Consider the following 25,008-nt stretch of genomic DNA (forward strand, 5'->3'; position numbering starts at 1 on the left):
CCTGGAACAGACTGTACACAATTCATCCTGTCCAGGCTGAGGTGATGTACAGAGGAAGCGTAATATCCTGTTCCTCCAAAAGCTCTGATGCCCCACTGAGGCTCATACTGGCCCCATGCAGACCTTTCAGGGGCCGGAGTGCTGCTGAAACCAAAGCCCCGGGCCCCTCTGAGATATATGAAGTGTGTGTTTGTGTGCGCTTCAGGGTCTGTCCCTGTTTCAACATTAGAAAAAAACAAAACAGCTGGGCCTAATGGGGTTAGGAGCACAGGAAAGTATGGTTCTCATTTTAGCACCAAATGTGCTCCAATGTGAAGCAGCATTTTCTCTTTTGTGAAATGCACTAAGTCAAGTTTCTGTCACATCTATCCTTGGGAATACATTTTTCCTCCCGATGCTGCCATGTCTTAAATTAACCAGTGTTGAATTATTTATGTGTGACAATGACAAAATAAGAAATGAGGAGGGAGACACATAAATCTAATAAATTCATGAATTTAGATAACTCAAATTAGCTTTGCGTTTTGGGATTTGAAGACCACACTCACACGGTCTGTGCTAGTCTCAGTTTTCTTAGACTTGTAGAAAAATTCTGGGCTCCTTTTCTAATCATTTGAACTTAAATCAGAGCTTATCTGTATTTGTCCATAAAAATGATTAGAATGCATAATTGTGAGAATTGCTGACATGCTGCCTAGCAGATGTAGCTCAGCTCTGAGGCTTGATAATCTGTTAAAACAAAGTCTGTTTCTTTTTTATCTTTTAAAGCATTTTGTTATTTCGCCGTGACTCTTTTAAACTAGTTGAAGCGGAACGCCACCTGACAGCAGACACACACCTGTGAGGAGTCGGTGGGAGGTCCACCTGTGTGTGTGTCCCAGCAGCGGCAGCAGCAGCAGCATTAGCGGGCTGATGAGCCCTCCTCCTCCTCCTCCTCCTCCTCCTTCTCCCTGCCACCGTCACACGTTCCCCTGGAAGCCGACACAAACCATTCCGCTCACCGTCTGCTGCGCTGGCTGCAGGGTTCACAGCCCCCAAAGAGGAATGCATGGCAAAATCCACTGTCCACTGCGCGTTTTCTATTGGAAACTCGTCTTTTAACGAGAGCGTTTCGATTTAGACCATGACCACTCCCGTCCTGAGCTAGGTAAAGGTTATTCAGACATGTCCCACCAGCAGCGGCTCGTCCAGCTCTCCGGAGCTTCGCTTGCCGTGGTCTTCGGCCCGGACGAGGAGAGTTTACGCGCCGTCGAAGGGAAGCCCATCGCTCCGAGTGGCCAGGAGATCTTTGCTGATTTTAAAGCCCAAAACTCGCGCAGTTTCTGGAATAAGAGACTCGTTAAGGCCATGGCGGAGGTGCACTTTCAGGGATGGATGGAAAACTTGGTGCTTTTCATTCAAGGGAACTCAAACAACTTGGAGGTGCTGAGGGAAGCATGGATGCGCAGGGCTCTGAGGTCACCAAAGGGATTCATTATTAAAGCTGTTGGTACGTACCAGTGGTATCATTTTTTTCCTTTACCATATTAATACACCTTGCATTTTTAGTCCACACAGTTTCTGCAATCAAAAGAAACATAATAATGCATGAAAATAAGGTGTCTTCAATGTATTGTGTCTAACCTCCCATTAGAATTTGTTTATAACAATGGGGAAAAAAGTGTGTAAAACTATAAACAAAGACTAACACATCAGTGTCAGATGGAGCACAGTTATTTCCTCTGGAGCTTTATTGGACCAGCCATAAAGTTCAATTAAGCTTAATGACAAAAGGCTTAGTTTTCAGACTTTTAGTTAATAAAATGTGGAGATAATAAAGCCTGTCTACATGATGGTATGCATTCGAGGGCTGGTGGGAGTCTGATAACTTTGTGTAATTATACCATGGTTTAATGGTATCACAGTGTAAACAATGTTTTTGTTTAAACAGAAAATATAACCAAAATAAATTGATTTATAAATGAAAAACAAAAGATATAAGAAGAGATATGATACACTCTAGATGTTCCCTACACTATAACAACTTAAAACAACTTTTGTTGAAGTTTTTCTTCATCCTTTTGATCTTTGTTGTGTGTTTGGTGCCATCTTCATACTGAGGTTATGATTGTTCCTGCTGACGTGGACAGTCCCTCTGGACACAAAAACCTGGCCTGCATGTGGACGTTTTTGGAGAAGCTCAGCAGACCGGCTACCAGTGACAAATATTATGTCACATCGGTTCTGCGGTTGAAAGGACACTAGAGCAGACTGGGAGCTCTGAATTAGGGTTAAAGGAGAGATATGTTGGTCATAAGCTCAGCTTCAGTTTCAGACCGCCTTATTAGGAGTTAAGGGGATCGCTCCTTTAGTTTCCCAAGCATGATTGGTTTTTGTGACCCTTTTATGTGAGCGAAAGCATAGTAGACTTGTTTTAGTGTGCAGAAACAAGTGGGGGACGGGCGGTACTGTAATCTTCTATGTTGTGTACAGCCAGAGAAAACTTCCATCACTCCTGATTAAAAGGACTTTAGATCAATCCTCACTAATCACACAAGTGTACATTTTTAAACCTAAGTAAATGAAACCTATGTAACAAATTTTTGTCAAAAATGTTATTTTGTGAAACAACTTTTAGTTTTGCACATTTTAAAGCGTTCATATTTTGCACCAGAAATGCCTGTAGCATTAGCCTGCAATATGAATGATATGGCTTCCCACCCAGGTCGGTGTTTTGTTATTGAGGGACAAGCAATTATACCCACAACTGGTTTTCTTGTTGCTGTTTTGTTTAGTCAAGGATCTATCTTGTGTTGCGCTTTTAATTTAAAGCAGCAGTAGTCAAACCTGCAATAAATTATTACATTTAACAGACAATCTTAAAAACACTGTGGGGGCGCAAAGAAGAAGTCTGAAGAATCTTCACAGACGAGCGTATTCTTGATTTATTGTTTTTTTTCCATAAAGAGTTTTTGCTCGTATTTTTTCGACAGTAGGCAGACAGGAAAGAGGGTGAGGACATGCGGCAAAGGTCGCCATGATCAGGAGTCGAACCTGCGACGTCCGTGTTGAGGACTGAGGCCTCCAAACGTGGGGCGTGCTAACCCCCTGCGCCACCGCAGCATGCCCCATGTTCTTGATTTACTGTTACCAAAGCTTACCAAAGCATTCGTAATTGTCTCCATTTTCTGGTTGTGTTTTAAGGCAGAATATAGCTGAGATGAAACAGTGGAGTAGGCATGGAAACCCTTTGTTCAGCCTCCTGTAGCCTGAGCTCATAGGTTGGTAATGTGGAGAGCACACACTGCTGGAGAAAATCACGACCTTCTGTGGGTCTTAGACCTAATTATTCCAAAGAGATGCACATGGTATATTTTCTCACTTTAAAACTGGAGTTTGAGTTTCCATTCAAAAAGTGGACCTAAGATTCAGATTTTGTGATTCGGAACTGCTAGATCTTGGATGTTCACACTCCCAACAACACTTGCATTATAAAAGGATTTTATGTTTGTACCATCTACTTGCTGACTTTGTGTCAGCCCGACAGCTCTGCCAAGACTGAGCGGTGCACAGACAAGTCAATGGAGGAATGCAAAGACCACACAGAGGGAGAGCATGGGAGGGCGTGAAGCGGGAGATGAGGGGGTGTGGCGGAGGCTGACACGCCATCCTGGTGTGAGACAGTTTGGTAACCCTAAACTTTGATTTACCTCACAAACAACAGCATATAGGCCAAAGGTGAAACTGAGTTAGCTATCATGGAAACAGAGATGTATTGGATGCAAGACAGCCATCAAAATATCAAGTAATTTGTATTCTAAGTTCACAAAAACAAATGTGTGCAGACATTTCATCTATAGTTTGAGATACGGATCAGAATTTTGTGACCAATTTTTAATCTGCTTTTTGTTTAAGACCTGTAATATCATAGCAAATAAGAGCAGCACTCAAAGTGAATTTTTTAAACTTCCATCAAACTGTGTGTGAGAGCAGTAGCAATGCAACATTTTAAAACAAAAGCTAAATGATTTCAAGCTGACATTAGTAATTAGCAATTACCACGGCTTGTATTACCATTTGTATTCCCCAGAGAAGGTATTATCTTGACTCAAAGATTTCCAAAAGGAATAATTTCCAAATTTTGTGAATGTCCCATTTACAAATTGAAAGGACAGCACCCTTGCTGTACCCTTCCTGTTATCTGTCAAAGTCTTTGTTCCTCTTTCTCAGCTTGTATGAACTGCAAATACATGTTGACATGTCATAGAAAAGACGATTTCTTTTAAATGGCTTCTTACATCTCTGTGCTTCCTTTTTATGTCCATGTCAATAATTCACTAGAAACTAAAATAGCCAAAGGATGCTAAAAATAGCATCCTTTGAGTTTTTAGTTATCCTGATAGTGCTTGAATATAATCAGAAGGAGATTGGCTTTTGAGGTTCCTGTCAGTTAATCAATGATCTGGATTGAGCAGAAAATCGTCTGATTCGGCTCACTAGGTGATTCCTCAGTACATTTCAGCCTATAACTCCATTATAACAAATTCTTTGTAGCAGTTTGTATGGAAACCAGCTCTGGCTGGCTGTCAGAGCCTGGTTTATGACCTTCTCTTCGGGAGCTGGTCAGCAGTGAATCATCACGCAACTGGCTGCTGACTGCAGCTGCTTATCCTGCTACCAGGATTAATACCCTCTCCGTTTCACAGCCGGTCAGGGACTGTGGAAGTTTGACTCCTAGATTGATATCAGGTAGGGAATTTAAAGGCCTTGACATTGTCATGATATAAAAATGTCAGCCGCAAAACAGAAATGTTATGAGTTATAGGCTACAGTGAATTTTCAAACAGCTCTATTTCCTTTCCCAGGACGGAGCAAGGTTGGGACGTGCTTTTACTGCCCCGCCAAGTTAAGTGGCTTTTTCAGGCGACGTGAAGCTGAAGCAAGCCAGATGTGGCTGAGGCTGGTTGACATAACCAACGAGACCCCCAATCAAAGAAAAAAGAAAAACCAACAACAACATAACCGCTTGATTCGTGGATAATTTCTTGCTGGTCTGATAATCAGAGTTACCAGCCTGAGTCTGCACAGATTGTTGCTCCATCATCCATGATTGGGAGAAATGAAGGCAGGGTGAAGAGGGGTGTTGGTGGTGCTGCTGGTGGTGGTGAGGTAAGCAGACAGGAGAAGGAGTTAGCATGATCAGGCTGGCTTGTTATCATTGTGGGAACGGGCCCCAGTGTTACTGTGAATGACCTCTCTGCTACAAATCGGGTCTGTTGGGTGTTTTTCAGTCTTCTTTGCAGGCCTGTCTCTTCATCCATCCTACAAAATTATGTCAGTAATAACCAGCGTGACAGTTTAGACAGCTCTAACTGTACCGTGGATAATAAGCTGCAGCTTTACAGTGACCCTGGTTAGAGGACATATTTATTATTGTAAACACCTGGGATGCATAAAGGAAGCACAAAGAGTGAGGGGAAAAATGGAAGACCGTTTTTGTGGGACATGTTTCAGTAAATGTTTCTGATTAACTTTTATGTTAGCAAAATTGTTTGATCTTTATTAAATCCAGCAAATGTTATGCTTTTTTTTTACAACATAAAAAGACTAAAGCAGAGGATTTTGTCTAGCTAAACAAACAAAGGAAATATGATGGTTCACTATATTACAAAGAGTTAAAGGATCTGCCATCTGTGAAAACTTGGGTGCTTTATTTCAAACTTAACTAGATTTATTTAAAGAATTCAAGAATGATACCTTAGGCCTAAGTTCTGTGAGCGCAAGTTTTTCAGGGTTAGGAGGGAGCACTAACCCTTCCTTCACTCATCTTTCTTGGTGATTCTCTTCCTTCTCCCACATGAACAAAGATCACAAATGCAAATGTTTCAAATTAGCATCTCTGCAGGGTGCTTGGATTTAACTCTGAGATGTTCCATATTGAGGGCCTGCTGAGATGGTTCAGACACTTGATTACGAAGCGTCTCTTGAGAGGTTTACTTGGCATGGCCTTCTGGGTGGAGAACCTAGGGGGCAAAACACAGGACTCTGCACAGATTATATGTCCCAGCCAGCCTTAAAGTGACTGGTAATCCCCCTCCATCTACCCAGGAGAGTCTGGAGTCCTTCATTGTCTTATTGGTAAACAAGTCTGTTGCCGAAGAACTCACTGATAATCTGAAATTAAAGGAGTGTCACTTTTATTAAGTTTTAAAGCCACAGTAGGTAAGCAGGCTGGCTATTTGAGCAGAAACACGCTACTAATCATGTCGGAAATATTAGCTTATTACATTTCTGTTACTCTGTAATTAGTAAAAAGACACAGTGATATTCTTTATTCTGCATGAAAAGTGGAAAAATTACAACAGTTACTGGGTTTTATTTCTGATTTGTCGTGGGATGTCTGTAACTCCATCAAGTGTGTAGACGTTAGATATTTTCTGCTTTGTATCAGATTAAATCATAGCAATAAATAATGCATATAACCTTTATATAACTGTAACTTGAAAAATTTGTGTGTTGTGATACTTACAGTAGGAATAATTGTTGCATATCGGTTTAAAATAAAGGGAGTTATATTACAGGATTAAATTTTGCTTAAACATTTTGACAAATACAGTAACAATGTGAAAGTGTGTTTTTTTAAATCGGTACCTTGCATCTTGCTTTTTGTGCATTTATTGTGCCACCAAAGCAGATTGTCAATGTGACTGCTATTGTTATATTTTATTCCATATTTATTCCACCATCCTCATCCCCAGCAACTCAGTTTATCTCCAATTGAGACAAACTAGCATATTCCAGCTTGGCATGGATACAGGGCAAACCAAGGACACACAGGATCATGTATAGATGCCCATAGACCTAAGGATAAGTTAGAGAAACTGAATACGAGTGTTTTTGGAGTGTGGAAGGAAATGAGAGTACCTGGAGAGAACCCAAGCATATACACAGAGAACATGCAGAAAAGGATTCAAACATGATCCTGTTGCTGCAAGGCAACAGTGCGTACAGCCGTGCCACTGTGCAGCCATTTGGAGATAATGAAAGAATATGTTTTTAAAAAAACATTATATAGTTGAATAATGACCCTTGTTGGCGAAGTTTGAAGGCAGATTGTATTTACCAACTCACTGCTTTTTTCCACTGTGTAAAACACTTCATGAATACTTTACCTAAATCTTTTGAATTGAAAATAGATTGTGCATTCACACTGGAAACAATCTACCGAATCTCCATTTGAAGCCTTAGGCTCCATAATGACATTTACTGGCTTAATTATTTACACTCTTACCATTGTCTTAGTGACACGAGGAGCATGTATCCATATCGTGAACCAGGGTAGGAAGTTTCCTGTATCCTTCTTATAATCATTTTCTTTAATTGACCCTTTCTCTTGCCACAAATCAATTCTCACTTTTGCCATTGAAAACACTGTTTGGCATGCCGCACAATCCTCCTCAGCTGTGACTTTTACGGACTACAGCATGGCTCTGCTCTCCTTTTTAAGCCTGGTTTCCTTTTCAAACAGTATGTTTCATTTACCTCGCCATACCATGAAGCAGTGAAACATTCCTGAAATGCTTCATTTAGGCTTTAGATCATTTACTTTGCTCATACCGCAGCAGGCCTCGTTGTTGCTCTGTTCTTTTTACTTGAAAGCGTAGTTGTAACACAGAGGGTGTTGCCTTTCATGAGGGTGTTTGGTCAAAGTCTCAGAGCGCTCCACTAATGGTCATAACTCTTCCAGATGTCAGCTTATTAACCATGACACCCCTTGCCGAGCTCTGCTGGCTCTAAATGGCCCACCCTGTCCTAACTGAGCAGCAGGGGTCAAAGGGTGCAACCTTGCTGGTAACAAGCGACCCTGAGGTCATTTGGCTTCAGAGGGCTTTTTTCAGAGAGCAAATGGAGAAACATGGATCGATACAGTACCCAGGTGTTCTTTGCTTATTAGGCGCTCCTGCGTCTCCAATTGAAACCTCCCTGAGCAGCACCATGGTTACCACTTTAATGGCCACAATAAAAAACATAACCATACTATTGACTGTTGTATCAAATCTGTTGAGTCGAGAAATTATTTTTTATAAAGGGGATCAGTCCTCTGTTGTTGAGACTTATTGTTTAGTAATTGTCTGATTTTATGTTTTTGAATTGATCAAAAAGATCTGACAATATTTGTGACTCAAAAATAACAATTAAAAAAGTACAACTTTGGAGGTTTTATCATAAATGATCAAATAAAAGGTGTTTCTGATTTACATTAAAGTTCTAATTTGTACTTTCTAAGCTTGTTGGTATAAAGTCTTAAACAAATAGCACTGTGACCTTTTACCTTCCAGTGGCTATTCTTGAATGAATCTCCTTTTTTTTTGTCCCACACACAATTTGAAAAATACCAAAAGATTTTTTTTGTGCAAACTGATGACTAATAGATTCACAGATCTCTGCTTTTGAAGCAGTCCCTTCGGTGTTTACACACAACACATTTTTATTGGTCGAGTTACTAAAAATCGGTAGCTCTCCACAACAATCAGCGAATCTCGCAGTGTGTCGACTTACATAACCCGTGTGTGATGCCATCCTGGTTCCAACTCCTGAAACAAATTAAATTCTGCATTTTCTTTCCAGCAGCTCACACAGACCGGTGTTCTGTTTCTGGGCCAGAATATCAGCCGGCCTAATTTATTGGCTGGTCGATATGTTGGTTTACCTCTAATCCTGTCTGCAGGTTCTTAGGTTCCTCATAAGGAGACTTATCTTTAAATTCTCATGTTGCTGCTGTCAAACTATGTTGCATCGGAGCATGTATTACTTGTTTCTGCGATTAGTAGAATGCTGTGTTTTTGTGGTTAAACAGAAAAGGAAAAAGCTTGGAAGAATCATGCCAAATTGTGTGTGTGGACCAGTTGTTGGACATTAAAAAGCAATGCATCACATGGCAGGTAATGCTCTGAGTACTAAGATAATAAACACAGGGATCAGCTGCAGCGTGAGCCCAGTTAAACAGCAGGAAATAGGTTTCATCTGCAACCAATGAATGTTATCAGTCCTGATTAATAGTTGCTGAAACCAACTTTTATTGTGCGTGTCTTTGTTTTAGTGATGAGGTGTCATTGGAGAAATGCCGACAACCTGCAAACAGGGAATCCCAGGTTTAGCTTCAGGCTGCACTTTTATTACATTTTCTTTCTCTGTTCTTCTCTTCTCCATTTCCTGTCTTTATTTTCCAGGATTTTCTGGGAATACAGAGCCTTTGGGATGATACATTTCATCTATGGAAAAGAATGCAAATCAGTAAAATAGCACAGCAATCTTGAATGAATCACATGAACTCTGAATGACAACACACACACTATTAGAAATAAAGGCTGTTTTTGACCCAAAGTCAATGAACAAGATGTAGAGAACCATAGCTTCAGAATTTGGCTGGAGTTACATTTTAGTCTTAAAAACCAAGACTGAAGTATCATTACTACTCTCAATTTGATATTTTATTATTCTCAATTAAGCACCAAATCACATGTAGATAATGTTTATATGATGTTTAGTTAAACTCAAAACAAAGTATATATAAGACCGGTGTAATTTTAGATTAAATAAAAACTGTTCTTAGCTTTGATGGTTTTCTTCAACAGGAAAAAAAAAAGATTTTATTAGTATTTGACCTGCTGAGCGCTAGTCAGAGTTCCAATGGGAAACTGCTCAATACAGATCCCTGGATGATTGATTAGAGCATCTTGGCTATAACAATATTTATTGCTGCAATCGAGTTTTTATAGCTACGTTAAAGGTGGTTTGCTTTGCTCTAAATGCATTCTCCAACCTATGTCTGCGGTTTTCATATCAGATTTTACTAGAAAACTAAAAGGTCTAGCCTTAAACCTATTATATCTGGGTGTGGGTGAATGGGAAACAGATTGCTATGAATACCACTGAGGGCCTATACAGACTCCGGATTAATTTCTGGCTCCATAAAAGCCGAAGAGAACCAGATATGGGGTGGGGTCTATGAAGTCTGAAGAGGACTGAAGTAAAAACGATGGGGTAATGTTGTGCTTTTAATGTGTCTCCTGGCGTTGGGATGTTTTGATATTAAGTTACTAACAAGTAAATCAGGACTTAGCGGTCTTTGTAACAACATGCAGTTGTTACCCGTCTCTGCTGCAGAGCTGATTAATCTAAAAGGTCTTTGAATACTAACTCAAAAACAGCATAACTTAACTTTCCGTTACTTTGTGTCAATCATGTGTTGAAAACAATGTTTAATGAGGTTTCAGCTCCAGGGGTTGTTCTAGTTACTCTGTGGTGACAAACTATGTGAGCTGAGATGTTTGAATGGATCGGTTTTAGAGGTTTGTGTGTCTTCTTGCCAGCACAGATGAAAATTCAAATGCACCATTTTGTTAAATAAGGATTTCAGACACCCATTCAGCCCCTCTGCTGCTGTTCCTTTTACCTCTTTGTCTTTATGCTGCTTTTGGCAGGTCGCTGCCATACTAAAGGTTTCCATGGTGACATGAACCAACACAAACTTGACCTGTGTTTCTTTTCGCTGACTATGCCATTTAGCTAATGAATCTTTATTTTGCTATTATTGATGGGTTTTTTGTTTGTTTTTTTATTCTGCTGTTGCTAACATTCATTTCTTTAGCATAAATGACAATAAATGTGTTTAAGCAAAGATTAATCAGGACTCTTTCCCCTTTCCTAGCACCTCTCTTAATATTTAAACATATTAACTCTCCTCTGAGATGCTGAACCATCAATAAATATTTACCTAATGACTAAGATTTGGTCTGAAATACAAATTTTATTGCTGGAAATCAATCAATACAGCTGTAAAGTGATAAAATACTCTTCCTTTTACTGCTTATCGATGACTCACAAACAGTAGAGTTATTTTGTTAATTATTTAGTGCGTTCCATAGTCGTTATTTGTGCTACTAGTGCTTTCAGGAAGGAAGGGCAGGAAAGAATTTGTGTTGGTCTGCTTCTTGAGACATTTGGCCTCTTGTTGCTTTCTGAAGGGATCTTTTCACTAAGTTTATTGGGTCATTTAACTGCAACGCCCACATCTGTGTGTTGTTCTGCGAGTGAAAGACACAAGCTCGTAAAGAGCTTCAAAAAAACTCATGATACCCCCTGCACACAAACACATATCAAATGGGAGGTGGGGGTAATGGAGGCAAAATCACTGAAAACAAAGTGGGAAGTGGTTGTGGGAGGTTTTAGGGACACAAATCACAGTTAGCATCTACTCTCATTACACTAAATCTGACCATATGAATGTCCCGATGGAGACTTAACCAAAATCTTGCATGTACAATCTGCAGATACACTCAAGCATGGCGCTCACAAGGTCTCAGTCAATGGGAGTCGGGGAGGGCTTAGCCGTTGATCGTGTTGAACGCCGTGCTGTGTTCATGATAAGGGAGAGAGAAGATTATGTCATTGGCTAAGTGGAATCCAGAAGATTAGACGATAGCGGGGTAAGATAAGAGGGTGTGTGTTTGAGAGCATAAGCCTTCTCAGAGGCCTTGGAGAGAGAAAAACAAGCAGATACTTCATCTAGGTTTCACCTGCAACAGCAAAGAGGGAAGGAATTAAGAGTTTCTTTTCGTGCTTTCCCTGAGAACAAGCAGCGTAATTTAATATTTCCTAATACCACTGCAATCCATTTAGCGTTTAGATGGGAGAACAGCCAAAAATTTTGGATTTTTTTGTAGTAATAAATGAAAGGAAGTAGCAATGAAGAAAAACTCTCCAGTGTGGTACACGTCAAAATGAAACAGAACTTGAGTTCAAATTTTTGAGTTTCAGACTGCTCAGTGATCAGGTCAAAACATTTGTGAATCACCTGATTCTGCTCACAAGCCAGATTCTCAGTGCATAAACAAAACCGAAGTATAAACATTGATATAAACTGATTACTGTTTTTGTGAAACATTTAGTCCTTGTGTGTCAAGAAGAAACACTTTAAAGTAACAATGTCCTAGTCAGGAATTACTTTTTATGTCCTAGTAATGATCATAATCATTTAAGATTTGACAACAACTGATACCGAGTCCAGGGTTACCAAGTGAACAACTTCTGGAGCATGTAAATGTTTATCTTTTATCCCAAATGGGGTTTTTGCAGAGAATGCTGCTTCAATATGGGTATAAAAAAGCTACTACAATGTTCCAAACACGTATCACTGAAAACATGCAGAGCTTTATTGTTTCTTTCTAAAAATATAAACTCAAGTGTTGTTCCTGCCATAAATATTTTATGTGGTTCAATTTGCTGAACAGCTAAGCTAATGTTTTTCTTGGTTGGTTTTCTTTCCTGAGAACTATTTAGGGACCTTTATTGTAATTTGACAGAAAAAGGGTTGAGAGAGAAGGGGAAGACAGGCAGCAAATGACAAGACAAGCATCAAGGACTAAAACAGTTCTACCAACAGTCTTTAGTCCTGTGCCCCATGTTAGCTTGTTTACTCGTCTGGAGTAAAACATAATAATTAGTATGTGTTGGCTGCAGTGTGAGTTGAATTTGCAGCAGGGGTTAAATTATAAAGCTCATTAACTACTCTATGTCCAGAATGTTTTTGCACACATAAATGAATAAAACTTTTGTTACAAGTCATTAAACTCATTTTAAGGCTTCACATGAAAGAGAGTTTATCATTTTGTCACCTTCCTAAAATAATGGCCTAAGTCATTTTTTTTGCCAAACGTTATTTAGGCAAAAAAAATAAATAAATCACCTCTCTCTTTCTAAAATATGTTTAGGCAAAGAAAACAAACACTTTGAAAATGACTTAGACCATTATTTTAGGAAAGTGATAATATACACTATTGTAGTAATGGCATTAGAGATGTGAATTCCAAAAAAGGCATTTCATTACATTTCCTAAGAAACTAGTTACTACAATATAAAATCCCATCTAGACAACAAAAATACTTCTTTCACACTTATTTTACATTCATAGTTATGGAATGATCATATAAGGGAACTTAAAGTACAGGATATTTAGTGGGGATTTGGATAGCTAACCCTCAGAGTTACACATGCGTCTCGTTTAAAAGCCCAAAACAATTATAATAACACCACTTGATGAAAAGTCATGGATCACCCAAAAGACTCTCCTCAATAAGCTTTATTCAAGATTTATTGAGATATTTCTGTGGAAAACAAAGTTGGTGTCGAGATGCCAACACTATGACTAATAAGAACAATATATTTCAAATTAATGTGCAGCATATAAAATTTTATGGGGCTTTTGCTAGACTGTATGACACAACAAATCCAAGCAAGCCTGTTACTGACTTTGTTAAAGCCTGGGAATGATCTTTAAACAGAAGATGTAGTCATGCATTTGTTCTCAAAATGTCAACAGCAACAAGATGGCAGAGACAGGACATATTAATCTGAAGCTTCATCTTTTAGCTGTTTTGTGTGTTTCTGTTGTGCTTTTCCGAATGCATGTTTGTGGGCAAATGAAGCGTGTTTCATTTCCCCACATCTGGGCAAATGAAACGCGCAACATCTTTGCTTCAGCGGATTGTGATTTAGAATGGAATTACCTAAAATGTGAAGCACTTAGATCATGTCTGGAAAGTTTTCACTTTTTCTATCTTCAGTTTGGATAATCTGGAGCTCCACAGCTAATAGAGGCTCTGCATAACGCCCAGCATATTGTTTGCTGTGCTTTTCTCTTTCTTTTTTTTTCAGGGGACTAAACTTAATGTAATCACACTTGAAATAGGATTCATGTGGCTCTGAGGCCTACTAACCAACACAGCCATGTGAATACATGTGGCATTGATCAGTTTCATCAGCCAAAGACATTTCAGTGGGGAAGAGGAGAGAAGGTCTTTGTCAATCATCTCTGTAACATGAACAGTCAGTTCGAAATTCTTCTTTATATTCCCCAGACAGCAGCTTATGAACCCCATAGTTTGACTTGGGGAGAAATGTGTTGTTGTCTATGCGAGGCATTCAAGATATGAATTCATGCTGAAGTTTGTTTATCAGAACAGTTTCACACCAAATTAGTATTGAGGTACATTTAGGAGTAACGAGGGAGCTCCTCGTTACTCCTAATACTGAACGAAAGGTCTGTATTTACCTCTTTCTTTACTTCAACTAGACATATACTGAAACATTTCTGAATGTTTATCCGTCTGTGTTAATTTGGTCAAAGTGTTTGGGCACCACTATTCAATGATCCATCACTTCATGTTTTAGTAAGTTGTAGATCTGAGATGACATAGAGACCCATTTCTGTCAGCCACTCTACAAAATATGAAAAACAAGAAAACATTCAATTCAAATAAGGCGCATAAATATTATTATTTTTTACTTTAAAAAGTCTCCTTAAGACTTTTAAAAAATTAAATGACGTTTACCTAAAGCCTCATTCTCATAGGCATCAGGGTGATGCATTCTGTATGATGGCCAATGAGCTAAGTGTTGGTATCTTCTGTCTAGATCCTTTTCTTCACATTTTTGTTGTGTTTCCTGCCTGGTTTTGGTCAAACTGTGGATGGGAAATGTTTTGGCATTCTGTCAACAGAAGTTTTCTTTAAGCAGCTCACCCATGAAGGCCAGATTTGACTGTCTGACTATGAATAGGCTCCCCCACCTGTGCAGTAAATCTCTGCAGCTCCTCTAGAGTAACTGTTTTAAAGTTGATTGCTCTCTAACAATAATCTGAAACCGTTACAGAACCACATTATTCACAGAGATTAAGTTACGTGAAGATGACACCTATCTACTGATTAATAAAGCTCTCAATAAAGATTGATTCGAAATTGTATTTTTAAGTATAAGAGTAAAAGGGGCTGAATATGAATTCATGCCCCTTTTCTAATATGTTGTTTCCATTGAGTGCAGACCATCGGTGCCTCTTTGAGGGGCTCCACTGAAATTATGCTGCCTCGCTTTAACACAAGTCTCATCCTGTTTTGACTCTGGAGCTGCCGTTCCTCCCCTCCCATTGTGGATCAGGACTGTGTTGCCATGGCACTCAGCTGGGTATTCATGCCGGCTATGACAAAGGGTGTAATGTTGGATTCCCAGTCTTGGATTACAGCAACACAGAGGTCCGTTCCCCCTGGAGAGAAGGCGGTTACAGCAGTGACCCTCCCTGGCGGTCACGCCTGCTAATGTTGGGTTCAGTAAACCTTAATCCTCCACTGTCCTGTTTTTCTGTTACACTACCTTTTTTCCCTAGGAATAAAAGTATTTATTTAATGCAGGTCATGATTGCAGGTATCTGAAAAGATATCATCCTTGGATCTAGGTTTACTTGCTGCTGTAAAAGAGCACTATGTAAACTTTTCCCAGGCCTAAAGACGTTTTCTTTCTGTCATATCTTAGTTGAACCTGTGACTCTTGAGAGTGGTAAAACATTGGTGCTTTATGTGCACAGCCTGCCAGACATTCCTATAGGAAGTTAATAACAATGAGGAGCTAAGTCAGCAGCTTTAATTCATTGCTGAGTGCAGCTGCTATAAAGATATCTCTGCTGAGGTTTAGGCAGCTTAATGCCTCTTCTCAGCTGAGGGAGCGCAGATGTTTTCTTTCCTTTTTTTTCTTTTACAATCCCTCAGGATCAATTTTATAAAGAGGTAACCTTATCTGTAAGCCTTGTGAGCTTGAAGAAAGCTCGCCGCACTGATATTTTCTTATACTGACTTAGCGTTTAATATTTCTTATCTAGGTTTTTAATTTAAATCCATTTCGGTGAGCATCAAAAGACTGATTTTGATGCCATTTTGACACATTCATCAAAAAGTCAAATAATTATATAATCCCATGCATGTTAAATTTAATTATTCTGACCTTGCAAAAGTATCTATATCATTTGAACCTTTCCAATTTTTATCATTGAAAAATCGCAGGCTTCAGTGTATTTTATTGATATTAAATGCAACAGACTAGTTAGACTTTTAGCTGTGACCTGTCAGTGCTAATGTCCTGTGTGTGTGTGTTCAGTCATGCTTCACCAGGGCACACATTTGATTAGTTGTATATTTTCCCTGCCTTGTCTGTAAGTGGCTCAAGTGTGAGGGCTGTAAATGTTTAGTTTACTTCAAGTGTGAGCTTGGGAATGTTTCTGGTGAGCGGCCCTGGGGCGGAGGGGAGAATCGCTCACTGTCGCACAGACACAGCACATGTTTAAGTTTTATTCCAAATCCACATAGTTTATGCAGAAATTTTCCTCCCGACCACAACCCCGAAACCTAAAAACACACAAGGAAACTTGTGGGAAAAACAAAAACAAGTTGGCGGTCCATCTGGTTATGTGGTGGGATTCAAATATCTGCCTGGTGTAGCTGATTAACTAAAACCAATTTCCCACTCTTGTGGGTAAGGTTATGCACATACCCTCGAGAAAAACATTTGTCCCTTTGCTAATCATTCACCAGCAGCACAATATGGCTTGTTTTGGTGCTTCCCCTGCTTTCTTGTTAGAATATCAGTGATTTTGATGATATTGACCTTCCAACAAGACGTACACAGTGCCTAGTTCAACAAGGCAGCATGAGGCAAGCCAAATATAGCTGTTTCTTTGTATGTTATCACTGAGAAAATAGTAATTCATTATCTGAGATCAGGTGACAGAGGCAACCCAGATATCACTCTTCCCAGTAACACTCTCTTGTTCATTGAGAGTGAGAAGGGAACCGTGGTTCTTCCGTTGAGTTGTGTGTTTGTCTCCTAGTGGGGCATGCCCCAAAACACCCAGAAACACCTCCAAAGTAGAACAACACCTGGAATGGGTCATATTTTCCTTTTCAGTCTCAAACAACCAAAATGAAATTGCTTTTCCAAATTTTTCTAATATTTTTGCTTCTGCAACCATGGAAACGGCAGTATTCCCAATATGTCTGTTGGTTTAGGACTCCTCAGAGAAAACCAATTCCTGGAGTCACCAATGTGTCTTCTGGTAGTCCTCACAACACCACCAATGAACTTTAGACCACACCTCCTGGAAGCTTCATTGGAGACCCATTTAGAATCAGTTTCTCTAAACATACATCAGAGCAAGTAAGGAATTTTCTCAGATCTCCAAATGAGGGTCCTCTCCTAATTTGCATCCCTCGTCTGGGGAGCTTTTCATGCCAGGGATCCAATATGCTTTCAGGTGGTGGTCAGTTGACAGCTTGGCCCCTTCTTCATCTAAAGTAACCACTACATTGCTTAAATTGTTTTTTTTTTTCCTTGTGTGAAAACTGTGAACCTTTGTTTTGGTTATGCAAAGTTTCTAAAATGACTAGATTAAAAGTAATGATGCAAGAACTTTTATGCAAATATGTTTCCAACAAACTTCATGTAAGATGTACATTCAAAGACAGATTATCTAGTGTAGCACTTCTATACGTTTTCTTTGAGTTGGCGACATGTTTGTGTTAATGCTTCTCCTGGGGGTGCATGGCCGTATGCTATGGGTGGCAGGCTATCCAATCTGCACAGCAGGCGGACTTGTGGCTGTTTCTGTGGGAGTCGGGGAATTCTGTGGTCTGTCTCTGTATTGCTGGAATTTGAAAAGCAAGTCAGGCACGGTTCATATAACTCACAAATAGACCACCACGGTTATGATTTAGAGGGTGGTTAGAGCAAGAATGTCAACTTTGGTACTTTGAGTTGTTTTCACTGGCAGCAGCAATTGGAAGGAGACCTTCCCTGACCCAGGTGTGTTTAGATCTCCTGAAGCGGGCCCCACCTGTTTCACCCGCTCCTCAAGATGATGTGTGTTTGTTTCAGGTGACCTCTCCCCAGTGCAGATGTCCCCGGTTCCTCAGTCGCAGTTCATTCCCTTGGCTGAAGTGCTGTGCTCTGTCATCTCCGACATGAACTCTGCCCAGATAATCGTCACCCAGGAGGCGCTTGTCAACTACATGAGCAAAGCCCATCCAGGTAATTCATAAAATATTTTCTCAAATGTCATATTTAAAAAGTAAATTGTGTAAAAAATGAGAGCGCCCTACAACAGCTTGAGTTGTTTTTCCCTAATAGTTTTAGATATTTAGTAAGAAATTTAACAATACTGAGAAATTCACATAAAATAACTATGGATTAAAAGCTAAATGAAAGACTTGTTTAACTGTTATGGGGTTAGGTGTCCTAACATTTTTGTTCAAAACAAACACATTTTTTGAGGCTGACTTGTAATTAAATCAATTTATTTTCTAGAGGTAAATAAAAAAGGATTACACAACTATACATCAACGTAAAACATAAACACGTGCACATATAATATAAAATTAGAACATAGTCCTAATTTTTTCACTTGGCTATATTTTTGGAAAGAACCTTTGTTTCAAATATTTCCTAAAATCTAAACCCTTTACTGTGTTGATAGCTGAAGAAAATACCAAATGAAGATGTTTAGACTAAGAAAATATGATTTTTCCCTGTCTTTTTGCATGTAAACATCTTTTTGTTTTATGTAAGAATGTTATCAATCTTGTAAATTATGCCAGGTTTGAAGAAGGTTTAACTCATTCAGTACTTTGAGTCCTTTAATCCAAAGTCCTTTTGTGATGTGCAAAAAGTTGTTAAACATTGTCAACAAGAACCAACCGTCTCAGAGACAGTTTTTACCCGATAGCAATAACAAAACTAAATGCAATCAAAAACAACCATTAATCATCATGAATGATGTATGTGAGAATGTGGCTATTCTTATTTATTAGTGTTTTTTTTTCTTTCTTTTTTTTTTTTACCAGTTATTTGTTATTTTCTTACATTGTGTGTGAATTGTGAGACAGTTATTTTTTGTTTTTAAGCATATGCACTGACTGATGGCACTTTTTAAATTTCGTTGTTCTTGTGACAATGACAATAAAGATTTATCTTATCTTATCTTATCTTATCTTATCTTATCTTATCTTATCTTATCTTATCTTATCTTATCTTATCTTATCTTATCTTATCTTATCTTATCTTATCTTACATGAATATACAAGACAAAAAATCTGGAAACAATGCAATTTTTTACACAATTTACTTTTTAACAATTTGTGTTGTATAGCAGTACAGACTGCTTTCAAAACCTACATATCTCTTTCAGCACTATTGTTGCTGTCATAATTGTGTGCAGTAGCTGTTCTTTAATGCATCCCCAGACATTTAAGGAAATTGCCTGTTCAATGAAAACACAGAGAGAATTTACAAAAAGTCTAAGATTGGTTGCAAAAATATTCATATCCTCAGAAGCGTTTTACATATTGCTACATTACAACCACAAATCCCTGTGTATTTTATTTAGAATTTGTGTGTTAGGCTAACTCACAGTAGTGCATAAATGTGAAGTGGAAGGTAAATAAAATAAGTTTTTACAAACAGAAAGTATCAATTTAATTCAATTTATATTGGATACCATCAAATAAAATCCAGCACAACCAACTGCCTTCAGGAACACCCCAACTAGTAAATAGTATATGTGTAATTTAATCTCAACATAAATGCAGCTGTTCTGTGAATAGCGGTTCCTTGAAGCATTAGCTCAGGGTGGCTGAATACATAAGCGTGCCAAACTTTTTAGGGTTTTTTTTTTGTAACAAATCCAAAAACAATGTGTTATTGTTCTTTCATTTATAAAGTACTACTTTGTGTTTGCTTTCTTCTTTTAAACCCAAGTAAATACATTGATGTATGTCATTGTTAGGTGACAAAAGTTCAATGAGTATAAATACTTTTGTAAAGACACAATATATAATTTGAAAGTATCAATTTTGGAGGGAACAGTTTTAACGCTGTGTTCCCGTTTTAAAATTACTTAAAACAACACATACATGTTAATGTGCTTTTGTTTGATTGTTAGAATCATCTTATGGCTAGATAAAATGTATCCTCTTAGCCACCTGCTGTCTGTCACACTCTTCTGTATTTTTGTATCTTAGGGATAACCATTCCCACTCAGGACATCCTCTATAATGCACTTGGAACTCTGATCAAGGAGCGCAAGATTTACCACACCGGCGAGGGCTACTTCATTGTCACTCCTCAGACATATTTCATCACCAACAACATGGTTCGAGAGAAGAACTGGTGGACCTCTGGTTCAATAGATGACCCTCCTTTGACCCCTCCTGTTACTTACCTTTTGAGCAATGAAGTCTGTGTTGAGGGCACTCAAACAGTCCCTGTCGCCCACTGCAGGTCATGCAGCTGTTTTAGCCCTCATCAAAATTCCCCCAACACCACTGCCGCCACTGAAACGGCCACCGTCCCTCCCTCCACTGTTCCCGACCAGCATTCTGTGTCTGTGTCCATAAGCGAATGCACGGGAAGAAGCCTAAAGTGGCCCCGGGCGTCAGATCATAAACCCTCAGTGCAGCATCAGTCCACATCCACAGCTGCTGATTGCCAAGCTAGTGAGATCAGCAAAACAACAGCCACTACAAATGCCACAAATCGGAAAGAAAAGGATAAACCCGTGAGGAAGTTTGGTCTCAGCTTGTTTAGGAGGAATGGAGCTAAAAAGGAGAAGCCAAAGAAGGAGTATGCATCATTTTCAGGTCAGTTCCCTCCGGAGGAGTGGCCTGTAAGAGATGAGGAAGACTTGAACAACTTGCCCCGAGACCTGGAGCATGCCATCATCAAACGCATCAACCCTGAACTGACTGTGGACAACCTGACACGGCACACTGTCTTAATGAAGAAACTGGAGGAGAGAAGGGAAAGGGGAGTGGATAAGATTCTGGATCGAGGTCTGGACAGCGAAGACAAGGGAGTCAACAAGGGAATGTCAACCGACATCCTAACTTATTCCAAACACAGGCATCACCACTTGTCTAAAGCCAGTGGAGGGAAAAGATTGTCTCAGAAGGTTTCTCGTAACAAGAGGAGGGTCCACTCATCTAGAGAAAAGCAAAGGGAAAGGGACAAAGACAAGATTAAAAGCAAGACCCCCATATGTTCCGACATTTATCCAGATGAGGAGGATTTGATTCCAACTAGGCTTAAAGGAGAAATCTCTGCTCATGCTGCAGATCAAGTAGAGGAGCCTGGGAATGTTGAGGGAAAGAGTCTCTACAAGAAACGCATTGATAATCCTTTCCAGACTCATCCAGTCAAGGATGCTGAGAACATAGCTCCCACCAACAGGGAGCACAGAAGGCGAGAGGCCAAAGAAGTCAAAGAGGGCAAAACATCTGTGTCTACAAGAAAGGAACGAACTAGTCACCGCTCCAAGTCATGGGACCCTCATCGGGCAAAACTGATGGCAGCAGAAGGAGAGAATGGCCTGAAATTCCCTTCGTCTGAGGACAGATACGACTGTGACCATGAGACAGACTTTGTTGCTGAACATCTGCTCCAGCCAGACAAGGTCAGTAGAGAGCTTGGTTTGGAATACAGCTCAGCATATCTACATGGCAGCACGCTCAGGATAGATGACAAAATTCGGCGTCAAGATGAACAAAGCAGCAAGGAGATTTGGGAGAGAGAGGGCAAAAAGGGATATTTTCAAGATGTCAAACAGTACAAAAATGTACCAGACCAAGGCAAAATAAAAGATGACAGCCTCACTAACATCCAGCAACACTCCAATATGACTACTGTTTCCCCTACCTATCCATATCAGTCTGCAATAAACCCTGCACATAATCCAGATCTGCCATGGCCCAAGCCCTCTTTACAGCGGAAACACTCCCTACGACTTTCCACTCAACAAAGGGATAATATTCCAAAGCCAAAGGATCTCTCTGTGACTATTGAGGATCAACAGGAGATCCGATCAGCCAGCAGAACCATTAACAATGGAGATGTTCTGGAACTGACCCCTGACAGTACACCACTAATAGCAAACAGTGAAGGTTTAGTAGAGGATGATTGTAGGCTCTATGAGGCAGCAGATGGACCAGAAGAGGAAGATGCCTGCAGCTCCCTGTGTCTTAACACCGGGGAGATGGTTGATGCAGATGATAATTACCGAACTGGTATTGCAAACTATCACCAGCTGGTTTACAATAACCATGAAGCTAAAACCCATCAACATTCCTATTACAAAGTTATGTTTCAACAACCGCAAGCTACTTGCAAACAAGACTCAACAGACAGCACTTTAACAGATCTAATTACTCCCATGATCCAGAGAGAATCTTCCCTGTTAGCCACAAGACCAGCAGAGAGCAGCTGGAGACCGCGTCATCAAAGAACTAGGTCACCGGGGATGTTCTGTGAGCAAAGTCCTGCGAGGGGTCTATTGATCCAGGAGGAGAAGGGATGTGGTCCTATTCTGGATGGAAACTGTTCAGAGGTATGTGAAGGTGTAGACAGCAGCATCTTTGACTACTGCCAGGCCAGCGAGCTCGAATCAGACTCCGAGACTGTCCGAAAATCAGCCGACGAAGGTGACGGCGAGTCTGCGCACTGGGCAGTGAATGTGCAGGAAGTGCGGCAGGGTGGCTTTGATGAGAATAGTGTTCCTCAGACCCACAAAGTCATCCAGAGCGCACCAACTGGCGCCAGAAGAGCAGAGGAAATGGTGGAGAACCAGAGCATCACTGGAGACAGTGGAATAGATTCCCCTCGGTGAGTGCCTGTCTTCATGTTTTTATGTATGTTTCATTAAAAAGTAATGTGAAATGATTATGTAATTCCTCACAACATCCTTACCTAATAATATAGTGTGAAAGCCATTGAATTCTAAGGCCAGTACGTATTGTGTCATATTATCCACATCCCTTGAACTGTTTTACATTTTGTCTTGTTGGAATCACAAATTTGGAAATCAAAGTATACAACAACTTTTAAATTGCTTGCAAATAAAAATCAGACATGTGTGACCTGTGATCCACAACTCACGTGGAAGAATCTGTTGACTGGATAACGTTTAGATGTGCACTCTGTAAATCTGGCCTTTATAGGAGAAACAAAATAGTAATTGTTAAAAGAAAAGCAAAAGAAGTCAGCGTCATGGTTTGACTCAAGCTATGTTGTGGATAGGAAGCATGGAAGAAATTGCTCTGGTCAAATGAAGCTGAAATAATTTTTTTGGCCTACAATCAAAATTGTATGTATGGCAGAGAGTTTCCACCTCAATACTCCATAATCATGGTGAAACCATGTTGCTAGGTGGTAGCAACAAGCTGCAAAGATCCATAAGCTGAAATTGCTGCAAAAAGGTGGATCTGTACTGACTCAGTATGGCTGAATATTTTAGTATTTATTACAAAAGAAAATCATAAGCCAAATATTTTCTTTTAGTTTTACAAATATGAATTACTTTGTGATAGTCTACTCTGTGCCATAAAAGACAGAAGTTAGAGATTGTAATGTGACAAAATGTGAAAAATTCCAGGAGGGGTGAAAACTTTCGCAAAACATCGTACCCTTCCAGATGTGCGCCCACACACCACGGCCTGCCTTTCTGAAGTGCCTTTGGCCAATGTAAACACAGAAATGAAGTCTGTTAACCTTGGGGTTGCATGTCTGTGGTTGGCCTTGCTCCCAAAATGTGTTGTACTTTTAAGGTAAATTGCAATAAAGCTGAGCAAACACCTTGTGGCCAATTATAGCATGCAGTGTTTGAACAGCAGGGAGTCATTGCTGATAATTATGTATAATTGCTGTGCAGCACTTAAAAACTCATTTTAAAATCGAAGAGGAAGAAAATAATTTCTTTCCTGACATTGAACTCTCTGTGCACCTGGTCGCACTGGTCATGTGTTGAATGATGTCACATTACCAAAGTGGTATTTTTCTGTTCCTTACAGGACCCGTGTCAGCCTTGCATCGAGTAACACTGTGATCCTCGAAGGTCTCAAGAGACGGGGCTTCCTGCAGAACCTGGAGAAGCTGCATTCAAAGAGCAGCACTATCCGACCACAGAGCTCACTGCTACAGCTAACTCCTGTCATGAACGTATAGCAGATCCTTGGTAAAGCAATGCTGGTCACTCTTCTCGAAAAGGCTTAAATGACATGCTTGCTGTATGCACATGCATAGACGAGGATCTGCACTTTGCTGCCTACCTCCCCATATGGACACCTATGACAACACAGGTGTGTAAAAATGTACAGTGAACACAATAAATGTAAATAGACTTAAATTCTGCTAAGATATATCCAGACTTACTTGTGTTTGTGCTGTTGTAGTTTGTATTGTATGCAATATAAATGCTTTTGTTTCATTGTCCAATTAGCTCAAATGTGTAGAAAATCATATGTCCTAGTTTTTCAATTTTGTTCTTGAATTACAAAAATAAAATATATTATATATTCACCAAGATGTCTTTTGTTTCATGATACATGTATGGACTATCATAATCAGGTTTATTATTTTGATCCTTTTAAGAATCTGTCTGGGAACCCCAAAACAAAAAACAATGTTGGGATTATTTTTCTTTTATTTTTCATTGATATTTATTTTTTGTAAAAAAAGTTTAAATGAATTTTTTTTAATTGCACTACTTTATGTAAATGGATTCCTGAAATAGCTTAACTGGTAAGAGCTTCTTTGCTTATTTTTGTGTGCTATGTCCATTTCACCCATTCCTTCTGCTAATACTGACTTAAAAGCATGATCAGCGTAATATTTGTATAGGCCAGAACATTATTCTGCTTCTTGAGAACTGAGCACCTTCTACAATTAGCAAAACCTTTAATGCCCTTTGAAGATTTTGTTATAATACAAACAACAATCTTGAGTATATGAAGATGAAGGATATGGTATATGTGGAAACAAGACAAGACCACCCACCTAAGCCGACAAGATGAGCAAAGAGCAATAATCAAAGAAACAGAAAAAATTGGCCCACAGTGACTCTGGAGGAGCTGCAGAAATTTACAGCTGGGAGTAACTAAATCTAAAAAAACGTAGCCTTTATGCAAGAAAAATGCTATTGCTGAAGGAATAAAACATGTTGAATGTTGGAAAAAGAGTGGGTGAATCTATCCTAAACATACAGTTAATGCTACAACATAATAGCTTGGCTCCTCTGCTTTGGACTAAAATCAGCCTCCAGCTGTGAAGAAATGTAAACCGTTGTGTTGTTTAGTTCATGTAGGAGACATGTTGTTCTTTTTT

General features: G+C 39.5%; 1 protein-coding gene across 1 annotated transcript; it reads left to right on the forward strand.

Annotated features, from left to right (window-relative positions):
• The first annotated feature begins 956 nt into the window (after positions 1-956).
• stox1 (storkhead box 1) lies at positions 957-24,208 on the forward strand. The gene is made up of 4 exons (XM_032552972.1): positions 957-1,489; positions 17,737-17,889; positions 19,878-22,512; positions 23,697-24,208. The coding sequence occupies exons 1-4, from the start codon at positions 1,165-1,167 to the stop codon at positions 23,848-23,850; spliced, it is 3,267 nt and encodes a 1,088-aa protein (XP_032408863.1). The 5' UTR covers positions 957-1,164; the 3' UTR covers positions 23,851-24,208.
• The last annotated feature ends 800 nt before the right edge of the window (positions 24,209-25,008 follow it).

Source organism: Xiphophorus hellerii, chromosome 22 (assembly GCF_003331165.1).
Source record: "Xiphophorus hellerii strain 12219 chromosome 22, Xiphophorus_hellerii-4.1, whole genome shotgun sequence".
Classification (NCBI taxonomy): Eukaryota; Metazoa; Chordata; class Actinopteri; order Cyprinodontiformes; family Poeciliidae; genus Xiphophorus; species Xiphophorus hellerii.

Excerpts from the sequence above, each read along its gene's own strand:
- stox1 (XM_032552972.1), top strand. The coding sequence starts at position 1,165 with ATGTCCCACCAGCAGCGGCTCGTCCAGCTCTCCGGAGCTTCGCTTGCC. Across the intron at positions 17,890-19,877 it reads CATGAGCAAAGCCCATCCAG|GGATAACCATTCCCACTCAG; the intron begins GTAATTCATAAA and ends TTTGTATCTTAG. Across the intron at positions 22,513-23,696 it reads AGTGGAATAGATTCCCCTCG|GACCCGTGTCAGCCTTGCAT; the intron begins GTGAGTGCCTGT and ends TGTTCCTTACAG.